This window comes from Mauremys reevesii, linkage group 9 (assembly GCF_016161935.1).
Source record: "Mauremys reevesii isolate NIE-2019 linkage group 9, ASM1616193v1, whole genome shotgun sequence".
Taxonomy (NCBI): Eukaryota; Metazoa; Chordata; order Testudines; family Geoemydidae; genus Mauremys; species Mauremys reevesii.
The window spans coordinates 5830418-5845711 of NC_052631.1; the positions used below are offsets into that span (position 1 = coordinate 5830418).

The window sequence follows — 15294 nt, forward strand, 5'->3', positions numbered from 1 at the left end:
ACAGGCATGCCTGGGGGAGGTCCACCGGAGCCGGGGGACCAGCGGACCCTCTGCAGGCATGCCGCTGAAGGCACCCTGCCTGCTGCCCTCCCGGCGACCAGCAGAGTGACCCCCGCGGCATGCTGCCCCAAGCACGCACTTGGCGTGCTGGGGCCTGGAGCCGCCCCTGCTCCCAGCAATGTAAATCTGGAATAACTCCATTGAAGTCACTGAGGGCTTGGCTACACTTGTGAGTTAGTGCGCAATAAAGGAGCCCCTTACACCCCAGCTCACTACCCGTCCACACTGGCAAGGCATCTAGAGCGCTCTGACTCCGTGGCTACAGCGCTGCTGGTACTCCACCTTGGCAAGAGGAATAACGTTTGCTGCGCCCCTGCTGGAGCGCTGTGGCACCAGTGTGGACGAGGTGTTGCATTACTGCGCTCTGATCGACCTCCGGAAATGTCCCATAATCCCCTTAAGTCCAGTGGCTACTCTTGTCATTGTTTTGAATCGCTGTAGGAATGTGGATATGCCGTTTGAAAGCTCCGTTTCAGACAGACAGCTGCTTATCTGCTCCGAGACAAATCAGCCATTACTGTGGAATGCTGTGTGTGTGAGAGGCCGGGGGGGGGGTCTGCTGCTGTCTGAGCTTACAAGACAGCATGCTGACATGCTCTCAGCCCCCCCAAAACCCACCCTCTCTCCCCCCACATACACACAACACACGCCCTGTCACACTTCACTCCACCCCACCCCCATTTGAAAAGCACGTTGCAGTCACTTGCATGCTGGGATAGCTGCCCATAATGCACCACTCCCAGTGCCACTGCAAGTGCCGCAAATGTGGCCACGCCAGTGCACTTGAAGCTGTCAGTGTGGACAGACTGCAGCACTTTCCCTACTGCGCTCTCCGAAGGCTGGTTTAACTCAAAGCGCTCTACACCTGCAAGTGTAGCCATGCCCTGGATTTACACTGGTATTAAACCAAACTGAGAAATGAATGAAGCCCACTGACTCTGACCGTTCATATTGCAATGACTTTATTTCCGTTGCAACAAATTATCATTTTAGCTAATGAATGATGGAGTGACAATTGCTCATTGTACTTTTATTGATCTGCGGCATTCTCATTGTCTGAGTACAGACCTGTTGTGGTTTTAGCCAATCAAAAACTAATTTATGGATAATAAAGTCTGTCTTTATTTAATAGTCTACTGAACACTTGTAAATAAGCTGGCTTTTGACAGGCTGAAGTTGTATTTATATTTGGTTAAGAGCAAGCACAGTATTATTTTAATATCTCAGGCCCTTCATTCAGCACCTGCAGAAAAGAGAGAGAGTTTGGATACCTCCTTAATGTCACGTTTTTAATTATCTAGTGAAATTATCTAGAAATTCAACTGTGGTTCCTCCGGAGAAAACAAGGCCCTCATTAATCTTCATACATTCAAAGCCTATCACATCACTTGATGGATCATTAAGTGTATTATAAAAAAGAACGAGGAGTACTTGTGGCACTTCGAGAGACTAACAAATTTATTTGGGCATAAGCTTTCGTGGGCTAAAACCCACTTCACTGGATGCATGCAGTGGAAAATACAGTAGGAAGATATATTAAGATATATGCAATCTTTGTTCTCCAGTTATTTCTCTGGCTTCAGGCTGCTACTGGGAAAGCAAATGGTTATTTTTCTGCTTTTCTTAGCATTACATCAAAACTTAAATGACCACAGAAGCTTAAATGACCAGCTTCTGTTGGTGTATGAGACAAGCTTTCTAGCTTACACAGAGCTCTTCATCAGGTCTGGAAAAGGTACTCAGAGGGTGTCACAGCTAAATACAAGGTGGAACAAATTGTTGAGCATAAGTAGTTAACACACATTGTAAGAGACTATTCACGGTGAAGTGGCCAGTTAACACCTCTGGAGTTATAGGACAAAAGAGGAGGTACTGCTAAATATTTTCCCATGACATATTTGTCTCCAGCATCTCTCTAGTTAAACTCTAATTATTTTACGCACAGTAGCCGGTTGCTATGCTAGACAATGGGAGATCTTTGGCTAATTCTGTTTTCATCAAGTTTTGGATATTTGATAGGTGGCTGAGGTACAGTGGGCATGTGAACCCAGAGGTCTACTAGCAACACTTGCCATAGGCTCCATATGCTTCAACATGGGAGATTTTGTACCTTAAGTTTATTCCCTGTCCTCTTGCACTTGTGCCTTTGCAAGGACATGAATTCTGATTGCTCTGTTTTGCTTTTTCTTTAAGTATGCTTTTTACAGTATAGCTATTTAGGTTCCTATATCGGATCTCCAGGGAGATCCTTAATGGCCATACAAGGGCTTTTTAACATGCCGAATTTTAGATCTAGACTGTTGTTATTAAGTATGTGGGACTGAGGGATAGGAAAGCTCACTTTCTGCCCAAATGGTGCAAAGCGTGCTTAAGGATTGTTTTTGGTACTCATTAGCATTTTAATGATTATCTACATCTGAGAAATGTAACAAGTACATCATTAGAATATCAAAAACTAAATAAGTTGAAACCAAGTGATAAAAATTGCAAACAGATGACCGTGAAACTATTTTGTGGGCGGAAACATTTAAATCATTTTTGTTGGTTCTAAATCCCTGTGATCTTTTTTAATAGTACCATGGCCTGGAATTTTGTTTTGGCCAATCAGATTCCTCTTTTTGTAAATGCCTTTTCCCTACACGGGATATCATCTGCATGATCTTTTGAAATGATTAGGAAGGATAATAAAAGAGAGGCAAGCAAACGGCTATCTGAGAGAGATCTTGCTACAAAGATGGTTCAGAGCAGACTTTTAACTGACTGATTAGCAAGTCTGTGTCACTTACAGCTAGTGTTTGCAAAAGCATATCCCAGACAATTAATGTAATTTAAAAAAATCAAAAAAATGTTTGCTAACGTAGCTCTGCAAAAGGTGAAACAGCAGCCAGGGGCCAGTTAATCATTGCCAACTCAGCAGCATTCCATCCCGAGGGGAAGATTAGATGTCTTCAAATCCTCCTAATCACTCTTCCTACCCGTGACAATGGCTTCTTTTGATGAAGCAAAAGAGGCCCTCCAGCTACCACTTTAATTACCTATTGCTGGTTGGCACTTTTTGGGTCTCTTCTCTTGACTCAAATTTTATTTCCTCCTAAAGGTGATTGTCTTTTTCATGCTGAAATTGTTTTGGTTTGGTCTTTTCTGGTTAGGAAAAGTATGGCTGGCTAGAGTAATAAATGAATATAGATCCAAAAGCAAGAATACTCCATGGATCAATGCTTGGGTCACTGGCCAGGTGCCTCCAGAGTGTCCACCAACACTAGTTAGTACCTTCCATTGCCCTCACAAGAATACTGACCCTGGAACGAAGGCTAGAGGAGACTTTATCCTTGCATCCTTCTGACTAAACTCTAAACAGAACTGAACGTAAGGCACAGGGTAGGGCTTTAAGTAAGGGCAGATGTTAAAGAGGTTCACACTACAAACAAGAAATGCATGGATTACACAACTGAGGGAGAGCCAAGGGAACTTAGCTTGCCATGATCCACATGTGTGAGGGAGACCTGTGAGGTGCTGTGTGCCTACAAATCTCATTAGCCTGAATGGGGAATCAGGTGTGTACGCGTGCAGACTCACCCCTGCGGCGCCTCCTGCTGGTCTCTCAGGGAATTAGCTCGTTCCAGCTCCGGAGCGCCCTCTGCAGGCCGGTGATCCGCCTTACCGCTTGGCCCCGTGTCCCTCCCTGGACTCCGGTGCCCTGTTAGCTGGAGTGCTGCCCCCTGGCAGTAACCCTTTTCTCTCAGGGTCTCCCCTCCCAAGGAAACCCCACCCACTATCCCCACTTCACCTCAGTATCAGGCTACTGCCAGTCATCATCTAGCCCCCACACCCTGGGGCAGACTGTGGTATCAGCCGGTCATCACTGGCAAGGTTGGGTTTGGACCTGCTGCCTTTGCCTACCCCTGGGCTGCCCCCTGCAGCCCCCAGTAGCTGTTGGAACTTGGCTTTATGCTAGGCCGCAGCCTGGGGCCTTCCAGGCTGGAGCTCCCCAGCTCCTCTGCCTTTCCCCAGCCCTGCTCCACTCTGGTACCCTGTCTCTAGCTCCCTTCAGCCAGGCCCTTCTCTCTCTGAATGCAGAGGGAGAGTGTTTGGGCTCCTGGCTCACAGCCTTTTTATTCAGGCCAGCTGTGGCCTGATTGGGGTGTGGCCCAGCTGTGGCTGCTTCCCCAACCAGCCTACGGTTTTCTCTCTCAACCCCAGCCCTTTTCAAGGGCTGTCTTTAAACCCCTCAGGGCAGGGGCGGGTAACCACCCCGCTACAAGGTGAGATGAGTTTTGAGGTCCTGTAGATCCTCCCCTTAGGCTGGGGCGGGGATCCTTTAGCATGGGGCGGGCTTCCGCCTGCCCAGTTCCCAGAAACCCAATAGGTACAAGGTGAGATGAGTTTTGAGGTCCTATAGATCCTCCCCTTAGGCTGGGGTGGGGGTCCTTTAGCAGTGCCCGCCCACTTCCAGGAACCCAATAGGTACAAGGTGAGATGAGATGCACAAGAAAAAATAATAGTGCAGTCTTAAACTGATGTGAGAGCCATATATTCAGCTCTTCGGTAGTTTTGTAGCACTTCAGGTTCATTGATTCTGTGTTTGTGATCTAAATAGTATACAATGGAAAACATCAGCGCCGGAGAAGGGAATGTGGCTCCTTAATGAGGTGTGTGTTTTGTAAGGCGCAGCTGAGCGGGTACCATGTTCATTTCCACTGTGACCCCCCTAGACTTTGGCCAGTATGTCTAACGCTGTGTTGGCGAGGGCCTGCAATGGAATTTGGTTGACTGTAGGTATCCAAATGGCTGTTAGATTTCCCCCATGGTCTGCAGCCTGTTCTGTCCCTTGATATAAAAACATGTGCATGAACATTCTAACTCTTTCCACCTCTCTTCCAGCAGCGAGTTTTCCTCTGCCTTCACCGGCAAACGTAGGGTCCCCCGCACTCCTGAAGTGCAGAGTCCCAGCCCTCGAAAGGGAAAGATCCCAACCATTGCACCGCAGTTTTCACAGTCTGGACCCCAGCAAACAAGCCGGCCTAGCTCTTCGGGATCATCTACAAGAAGCAGGCAAAGTAAGTGAAAAATTCTCTCTTCAAGTGGTCTGTGTTTAGGGAGGAAAGAAGGAAGCTTGACGGCAGTCTCCATGAATGGTGTATGTGCTGTAAATGTTCCAGCAGTATATGACTATGCAGTTATCCACCGCTGGATGTACCGTCATAGAATTATATCCTGCTGAGCACGCTGCTCGTAATTCTAGACCAGTGGCGGGCGGCCTGCGGGCCACACGCAGCCTGTCAGGGTAAATCTGCTGGTGGGCCGCAAAACAGTGTTTACATTGACTGTCTGCAGGCATGGCCGCCGGCCGCTCCCAATGGCCGTGGTTCGCCATTCCCGGCCAATGGGAGCTGCGGGAAGCAGCGCGGGCCGCCACTTCCCGCAACTCCCATTGGCCAGGAATGGTGAACCGCGGCCACTGGGAGCTGCGGGCGGCCGTGCCTGCGGATGGTCAATGTAAACACTGTCTCGCGGCCTGCCAGCAGATTACCCTGATGGGCCAGGTGCGGGTCGCAGTTACCCACCACTGTTCAAGACTGTCACATCAGCATTTAGATCCAACCTCCTTTCTGCTTTTGGTATCGAAGATGAATCTAAGTTAGTGACACTTAAACCTTCTTCCAGCCCCCAAATTAGACTTTTGGTCTAATCCTTTAGACTTCCTTTGGCTCACACCCACTTTGTGTGTAACTTGCATGGCCAACTAAATGATCCCAATGGTCCCATCTGGCTTTATCAGCTATAATCTGTGAATCATCGTTGAATTTGGCCTGCTGAGTGTGAGCCCAACAAAGTCTAAGCTGGTGTCGCTTGCCCAGGTTCTGGGAGAGAGGAGGAGAGCTAGAAAAGGCGTGTGATGGCCACGAAAGTGGAAGTGAAAGATGCTTCCAGCCTATTGTAATATTCTTAGCCCTTCTCACTCCTCAATGTGTAAGTGTCTCAGCTGACTCCCAAATGCTCGCACAGCAGTCAGTGCCTGTCAACAGATGTAAAGGAGTCCAAGAGCTGTGTCTTTGCTAGGAGAAAAGGGGTGTTCTTAACTCGAGTTACCATCCTAGTGAGGACAAGGCACATTATGATTTTCATATGAGTCCGCAGGTTGAGTTAAAGATGGGGGATCCTTCTCTGTGTCTCGACCTGCTAACTCATGTGAAAACTACAAACTGTCTTGTCCTTGCTAGGGTTTTAACTCAAGAACACATCTGTCTTTTGTAGTGACAAGGCCTGACATTTTTAGACACTTTTCCCCAAAACTCAGCTATATGCAGACATATTTTTTTTGGAACCAGCATGAATAAATATGAAAGCACCTGCTGGCTGTGTACTTATTACAAGCATGTCATAATCATCATTGGAATTTGCATTTTTGTAGCACTTTATCTGAAGATCTTGGAGTGCTTTACAAGCATTAATTAGTTTCACAATGCCCCTAAGCTTCACCCCGTATCAGGTACATCAGTATCCTTAATCACATTTTACAAATGGGGAAACTGAGGCCCAGAGGTGAAGTGACTTGGCTGCGGTTACATAGTAAATCGGTGACAGAGCTGGCACTCTACATAATGAGTCAGTGGCAGAACCAGGATTAGAACTGAGTTACTTAGTTCCTGGAGAGAAGTCCCATGTTCATCCCCCCTAGATCATGCTGCCAGGTCTGTTAGCTTGACCCCATTGTATTCCAGCTGCATACACCCTCTCTTTAGCTTTGACGTCAGTGCTTGCTGTTTCCTGTAATACGAGCACTGTCCTGACTGGATCGATAATGGTGTTAATAGCCAAGAATCCTTCCCCGGTTCCTGTTTCGCTGCCTGTTTAAAGGGAAGTGCTGCTGAAACAGGGGAAAGTGCAGCATGCACACACACACAAGGAAATGCTGTCCAGCTTGTCCAGGGAGCGTGGAGCTGAGCATGAATTCGTGCTCCTGGGTGCATGCGTTTTATGAAAGATCGGTCCTCTCTACATCCAGTCTTGTGCTAAGTGCTCAGTGGGGGCTTTGAAGGGAGTCCCGTATCCAGGGAAACAGTGTTCAGTGCAGCTTTTATCAAAATCACATTAAAGCGAATATGATCAGAGATTTAAGTCCCTTGTGTTTCTCTCAAGGCTCGGCATGTGCCACCACAAGCCCAGACTCCTGGGCTACTGAAACTTTACGACTTCACCTGGCCGTAGCACTATTAATTCTGCCCTGGGTGTGCATCTTAAAGTTATGTGCACAGTGGATACATCTGATCACGTGAACAGGCAGTTCCCTCTCCTGAGTGTTGGAAAGGGGCTCCAGGTTAGGCTTATTCCTGATTTTTTTTGCATCAGTCACAGATTCCCTGGCACTAACTTTTAGTGGATGAGATTTCAAAGCAGTCCAGGGGCTTTCGACAGGTGTCTTCCATAAATATGACTTTCAATATGTTTATTTTTTGTACAGCCTTTTGCATTCACAAAGCATTTGGCAGATATTAATGAATTAAACCCCCCCCCCCCCCACACACACACACCTCTCACATGGGTGTTGTGATACAGGTGTGCATCTTTATCCCCATTTTACAGAGGGGAAAATTGAGGTACGTAGGTTAAGGGCCAGATTTTCTGAAGTACTGAAGTGTCTGACGGTGCAGGTAGACGTCTACTGGGATTTTATGAAGCATCTAAATACTTTACAAATCTGGTCTTAAATGAGCAACCAAACCCACAGTTTGAGTCATCAAGGATGAGGGCCAGACATGCCAAACCTGTGAAAAAAACGCAGAAATTGGGCTTGGTTTTGGCTTAACTAGTTTATGAGTTGCTTGTTGGCTAGTTTTTGTCTTGTGGCTTGTTGCTTATTTGGCTTGTTGCTTGTTGCTACTTTTTTTGATCAGCTCCCGGCAAGCAGGGGCAAGGAGGGAGAGAGTGAGGGTGCACAGCGGGCCCACCCCAGTCCCAGACTGCACGCAGGGGGGATCTAGTCACATAGAGTGTTGGGGTTCTTAGGGACTGGCTTGTTTTCGCCTTGTTTTGAAATGGGATTAGCTTGATTTTCGGCTTATTGTGAAAGTCAGGGTGCTTATTGACCACATGGAAGTTGGCAACTGTGATGAGGGCATGGGAGTTCCTGACTCCCAGGCCTCTGCTCAGACCTCTAGGCCTGTTCATTTTTGCATGCTCAGAGAGACTATAGACCCCCCCCCCACGCGCACACACCCCATGGTCAGGCTGATTTATTTGTCTGTCGCAAGTTTCTGGTGACATACAGATTTTATGAGAGCCAAGCACTGGTCATGGTGAGGAGCGAAAGATGATTGTCCGATACAGCTTATAGCCAGTGTAATCCCCCAGACTGGAGTCTCTCGCCTGTTGTTAACAGTGTAACTAGTATTTTATAGAAAACAGCAACACATTTCAAGAAATCCAGTTTAGGCTCAATCTACAGTAGGCGCTAGGGGTGTGATTCCCAGCTTGGGGGTAGACACGCACTAGCTCTCATTAAGTCCATGTGCCCTCAGTCACCCCAAAAAAGAAACCCATCTAGTCAAAGGGTACGTCCACACTAGGAGTTCAGCTAGGGATAGGAGCCCCACATGCACTAGCTCTCATTGCTAAAAACAATCGTGTAGCCAATGAGCGCTAGTGCATGTGGATGCACAAGCTGGGACTCCTATCCCTAGCTGAGCTCCTAGTGTGGACGTACCCTTTGACTAGATGGGCGTCTTTTTTGGGGTGACTGAGGGCACATGGACTCAATGTCTTATGTATGCACAGGTAGCATGGGGTTATCTACACACCTAGGGCCAAATTCCATCTTCATTTTGAGCCCGGCATCAGTAGTGAAGTCATTGGGCCTGTGCTGCACAGATGTAACAAAGCAAAACTAGACCCCCTCAGAGTAAAGCCAACAGCTCTGGGGCTTTTGCTAGTTTCCCTCTCGGGCCGGCTTGTACAGAGAGGACACGTGGGCTTGCAGTTAAGGCACTGAACTGAGATTTGAGATCTGTGCTCAGTTCCCAGCTCTGCCACAGACACGCTGGGTAAATTATTTAACCTAATCTGTAAAATGAGGAGAAGAATCCTTCCTTCCTTCCTTCCTTCCACTGTGTCTGTCTTGGCTATTCTGAGCGTGAATTCCTTGGGGCAGGGGCTCTCTGACTATGTGTATGTGCTGTACCTGATCTCGGCTGGGACATGTGGATGCTATTGTAATACAAAAAGAAGAAGAAGAAGAAAGGGTTAATTTATCTGTGGAAACACCAGCCCTTAAAACAGCATCCCATTGTCCAGAAATGGTGACAGTAATATTTGGCAAATAGATGAAAGCTCAGATAACATGTAAATGCCTGTCATGACTAAACCCACATTTTCACCACTGTAACATGTGTGGTTTAACTTTCCTTTGTGCATTTTTGCTGTGCTGTTTGTGCTGGTGTCCAGGTTGAACAGGTGTTCCCCACAGGCAGAGGCCATCCGATAATCAGTTCTACTTTCAGCTGACAGTCCCTTCTTTCACCCCTTCTGCAGGCAGCCAGTCCTCCAGGAAGTGAGAGCAGTTCCTTTCTTCAGCAACGTCCTGGCTTATCCTTTAAGGACACAGGTAGCATCCTGTAACAAGACTCCCAGCTTCACTGGCAGCACTCCCAGAGGAGAGTGAGGGTATCAACACTCCACTGCATATGCCTTGCACTGTGATTCAGGGATTATCTGATGGGATGTCTCCCCTATTGGTTAAAACAAGAGACCTTCTCAGGAATCACAATTTGGGTAGCATCGCTGCACCAGCAGCAGAGGAGGGCTGGTTGGATAGATGTATGCAATCCAACTATTCCTAATAGTTTATTCTGAAGCGACATTGCTGAATAGAATTAAATTGTGTGTGTGTGTGTGCGCGCGCCTCCCCCCGCCCCACGAGGGACTGCCCTGGGGAGAAGGTCCATAGGGCTGATGTAATGAGCTGGCTGAAGTGTACTGTTTACTGTACTCTGCTTGTATCCGAAGAAGTGGGTATTCACCCACGAAAGCTCATGCTGCAAAACTTCTGTTAGTCTATAAGGTGCCACAGGATTCTTTGCTGCTTCTACAGAACCAGACTAACACGGCTACCCCTCTGATACTGTTTACATGTTGTTCTCTGGACCTGCTTTTAAAACAAGCCCTTGGTTTATGAGCTGAGCGGGTGGAACATCTACGTACAGGGAAACTTCAGCAGCCAAGAAAGACCATGTGTCTGGTTCTGTGCTGATTAATGCCCCATGCAATCCTGTTCACTTCACGGGGCTTACAATGCATGTAAGTGAGCTCTGAATTTGGCCCGCTGAGATCTGTGCTGGGTGTTTGATCAACAAGGATCCTAGTCTTCCGTGATTAAAACCCCCAAAATTCTCCTATAAAAAATAGTAAAAATCCACCTTTTTATGTGATGAAAATGAAACACTGAGTTTAGTTTCCCAAGTCACGATATCTACAGGTATCAGTTGAACACAATATTTTATTGATATAGTTATAATTTGTAAGCGAGTTTGAAGCCTACCAGTGACATCAGTCCTTAAAATAAAATAAAATTAATAGAATTGCAATTTGTATTTCTTGCATATCCCAGATACTTCTATGTCTGTACTCTATCCAGTGGAACCCCATTTATCCGATCTAATTGGAACAGTGGCAGATCCGCCGAAGGCCGAGCTCGGCCGCCCGGGGCTGACTGCTCCAGTTTGGTTACGGCCGACAGCTGGATAATGGAGGCTCTGATAAATGGGGTTCTCGTGTATGTTTTTCTTTTTTCACAAAATGTAAAAACGCCAATTGGATTTCTAGGATCCCTGTTCATCCACCTTATTTGAGAAGTGTGTGTCTGTGGTGTGGGGGGAATCTTTTGCTGGTATTAGTTGGTGTGTACTCAGCAGGCAGTGTTCAGGCTCCTCCACTGGGAAGGCGTGTGGACCTGCTCCATTTTGCTGAAGAAATATAAAATGGACAAGGGAGCAACCTGTGGCAATTGAAACAATATTGCACCATTGCCCAAAGGAGGGGCAGTGCTTTCCAGTAGGGAGCTATTCAGCAGCCTTCCCTGAGGGCACCAGCCCCTTGTGGAGCCCTCGTCCTCGTCCATTGAATCAGCTTTCTCACCTGGGATGAAGAACTGTTTTCTCCCTGAGCCAGTCCTGAGCAAAACACATCCCTCCAAAGTGTGCACCTGGGTATCCTTCCTTGACCCTTTGTCACCCTCTGTGACATTCCTTACGTCTGACTTTGAACAATTATCTGTTACATCTTCTTGTGAAATCTTAGCAGGAACTTGTTTTCTCAAAATAGGCTTGAGCTGTTCTTCAGTAAATGTAAAGTGGAGGGTGAGAGGGCCAATCACTGAATAAGAACTAGAGCAGTTACTCGTAGCATTGATTTATGATGCAGAAATTGTTTTGTTGTTCATTCTTTTAAATGTAGCAGCGATCAGGAAACACTGCAATAGCCACTGGGACTAGCTTTTCAGTAACATCCCCTCACGTGTCAGCACTGATGGAAACAAAAACAAGAAGCCCTCTTCCAAATCCCAAACCGTCTGGCTGCTGACTGGGGGAAGGGGGTGGGACAGCCAGTGCTTTTTCACTTTTTTACATGTTCACTTTTCAAAACCAAACATCGGGGCAGGTGGGGAGTGGGGAGTTGAGGCCTTTTGTGCTGGGATTGCTGCATGTGAGGAAAGCAAGCCGAAAACCTTAGACATGATAAAGCAACACTGAATTGGGAGCATTTGCAAATTAGAATGAACCTTGTGGTGGTTTGAATGACCCACTGCCTTTGAAGCAAAAATGTCATCACTGTCCCATAGGAAAGAAATGGTTGCATTGTCATTGAACGGAAAGAAAGCTTTACACATGGATTTAGACCTTGGGTGGCAAATTTCCGCCTAGGGTGATATTAACCAGTCAGGGTCAGTTCTCAATTGATGCAAATTGTCATTAGGTCCATTGAGCACGGTGAAACTTACCGATTTACTGTAAATGGGGCTCTGACCCCTGAATAACAAATCCAAACCCTTGGAAATTAGACTTAATTTTGGAATTGGACAAATACTGATGGGTTTGAAATACTGCAATTTACAAAGACCAGATCACTTTGTAATTTTAATTTGTCCACAAGAAGGGTAAAGTAGTCAGGAAATCAGCAGTTCTTACGTAGTTCCATGTCTGCATAGGACCAAAAGTGGTTGTGGGTCCTCTTAGACCTCTGTCTTCTATCATTTTAAAACTTTCTTTTAAAAGTGCCAGAGAAAAAACTCGGGGGGGGAATCCAACTCCTTATGCAGATCTCCCCATCCTGACTTGGGAGCGGCAAACGCCTTTAGGTGAAAATTCCTGCTGATTCCTAAGAAGGCCGCGACAGACAGAATATTAACATCCCCAGGGTGACTCTGTGGAGGTTTGATGGAGACAAGTGTCAGTCTAGTTAGCTTTGCTTTTTCCTCTTAAGCATTGTCTTTTTCCAATGTAAAATATCAAGACTACTTGTTACAAATGGGGTGCTAGGTATGCGCATTTGCATTTCCTGATACCCAGAATTCCTTTTCAGTTCAGTTTTTTTTAATTATACAGCAGTGCTAGTGTTTAGCTTAGAATGGGCCTGCTTCTGTGAGCTGGGAGCAGCTTTTGTGAAGGGTGGAGTGCTCTCTATTTTAGTACACTTAACAGGCCTGATCCTTTGCTGGTACATAAATCTAGTGTAACGCCTTTGAATTTTTAACAACGAGGCAATTAACATTGGAACAACTTACCCAGGGGTGTGGTAGATTCTCCGCCACTGGCGACTTTTAAATCAAGATTGGATGTCTTCCTAAGATACACTGTTTGCAGTGCTGTTGTAGATGTGTTGGTCCCAGGAGAGTGGAGAGACAGGGTGGGTGAGGTAATGTCTTTTATTTGGATCTGCTACTGCTGGTGAAAGAGACAAGCTTCGATCTTAATTCTGTGTAAGCTTAAAAGCTTGTCTCTCACCAGCAGACGTTAGTCCAGTAAAAGATATCACCACACCCATCTTGTGTCTCTCAAAAAGTAACTCTCAGTCGTAAGGCCAGTGTTGCACAGGAGGTCAGACTCCGGTCCCTTCTAGCTTGGAATCTATGACAGTCAGTGGAGTTGTGCTAACTTACACCAACTGAGGGTCACGATAAATTGAGGGCGCAGCGCACCTTGCAGAATTGGGCCCAAATCAACAAGCCTGGGAGGGGAGAAATAGTTCTTTCTTACAGGGGCCTTTATAAGTGAGGCCTCTATGGAGTTTTCCCCCCTTTGAGCCACTAGACATGTTGGAGTGTCACTCTATAATTTGCAGACTTTACCAGACTGTTTTGGGGCTACCCTCAGTCCACCAAAGTAATCGATTAGATCTGACAATTTTCCATCCACTTTTGCAATGAAACGAACCATGTGTGGATGTTTAAACTAATTTCTCAGCAATGCAATTCCTATTAAAGGCTGATAAAGGACTTTTTTTCTGTGGAAAAATGGGAATGTCAATCATGCAGGCAGAGCTTTTTCAGTCTCATAAGTGTAAGTATTGCTGTTGATAAAGGGTTACAAGTAGTCGGACAGTAAAAGAGGAAACAGGATAACACGCATGCAATAAATTCTGCACCTCATTTCTAAAGGAAGTTAGTCACTTTCACATGCTCTCGAAAGACTGCTAGTTGATAAAACATGCCCACAATAAATCCATAATCAGAGCAGTGGAGAATACCCTGCTTGAATGCTTCATTGCTTACTTAAACCTGCTGTATTCTTGTTTACAGGAAGCTAATACAGGAGTTCCACACATCAAAAGAGGAAAGCTTTCTGGGGTCAAAAGGCTGTGAGGCTACTTCAAGTTATAGCTTCGGCCTAATTTTATCTTTAGAGAGAGAGAGAGAGTGTGTGTGTGTGTGTGTGTGCGCGCGCACACGTGTGTAGATATACAATAAAAACGGTGTCTGTAATGTTTAAATTCTGCATGGAGGGCTTCTGGATTTATGCTTGTTTTGATAACAGCTGTTCACCTCTGAATCCATAGTCTTAATTCATTTTGTTGGTTTGCTTGGTCAGTTTCTGTTTGTTTGTTTTTACATTTCCCTGCATTTCACAGTTGAGAAAACCACTTTCCCTGCTATGTTTTGCACCACCTGTGTGACAAACATGGCCCCCTTTTATTTAGCTCTTAAGCCAGATCTACAGGTCAGCCTAGCTAGTGTGCTCTCGGGTTTGAAAACTTCACACCCAGAGTGCCACAGTTAAGCCAACCTAGTCCTCCATGTAGCCAGAGCTGGGTGGACAGAAGAATTCTTCCATTGACCTAGTTACTGCCACTTGGGAAGGTGGATCACATGTATTGCCAAACAAACCCTTCCATCACTGTAGGAAGTATTTACACTATGGGTACGTCCATACTACCCGCCGGACTGGCGGGTAGCAATCGACTTCTCGGAGTTCGATATATCGCGTCTCATCTAGATGCGATATATCAAACTCCGAACGCGCTCCCGTCGACTCCGGAACTCCACCACCGCGAACAGCGGTGGCGGAGTCGACGGGGGAGCTGCGGACTTCGATCCCGCGCCGTGAGGATGGGTAAGTAGTTCGAACTAAGGTAGTTCGACTTCAGCTACGCTATTCGCGTAGCTGAAGTTGCGTACCTTAGTTCAACACCCCCCCCCAGTGTAGACCAGGCCTTCGACACTACTGCTGTAGCTGTGCCACTGTTGCGCCCGTAGTGTAGACATGCTCTTAGTTGCTGTAGCTGTGAAGTGAAGTGAAGCACCAGCAGGGGGACTTTGCACACTGGTTTTGGTAGATCAGTGGGGCAGTTCTGGGCCATTGTACTGCAAGCCGTTTATGTCACGAGTTTGTTGTCAGGGAGGTTATTTTCTTGGTAGCAGGATGGTGGATTTAAAAATTAGAGGAATAGTGAGAATTTGGGGGAATGTTCTTTGCTGCCTATATTTTGGGCCTTTAGCTCCCATCCTGCTGACTTTTTTTTTTCCCCTGAAGCAACGTGATAGGGAACACACGTTATACTGTACGTCATGGCATCGGGTGCAGTATGCGGATGAAGGAAGTGTCACATTATCTTTACAGACATGCAGACTTCCTCAATACTGATACTTACTGAACAGAAACTCGATTAACTCTGCCCCCACCCAATCCCCATTCTCTGTTTATAAGGGGCCATCTTCACTAGAAATGTTCAAGTGCAGCCGTGTAG

At 46.5% G+C, this 15294-nt stretch overlaps 1 protein-coding gene across 6 annotated transcripts in view; it reads left to right on the forward strand.

Annotated features, from left to right (window-relative positions):
- Positions 1-15294, forward strand: part of ARMC9 (armadillo repeat containing 9) — a 121674-nt gene that overhangs the window by 92660 nt on the left and 13720 nt on the right. For 3 of the 6 annotated variants that reach the window (XM_039488650.1, XM_039488653.1, XM_039488651.1), the window contains exons 24-25: positions 4942-5117; positions 9589-14557. In XM_039488650.1, the coding sequence (XP_039344584.1) occupies positions 4942-5117; positions 9589-9611 (199 nt within the window). In that variant the 3' untranslated portion in view covers positions 9612-14557. Of the gene's footprint in view, positions 1-4941; positions 5118-9588; positions 14558-15294 lie in introns of those variants that run through there. The other 3 variants (XR_005584694.1, XM_039488652.1, XR_005584695.1) reach the window with 3 other exon arrangements.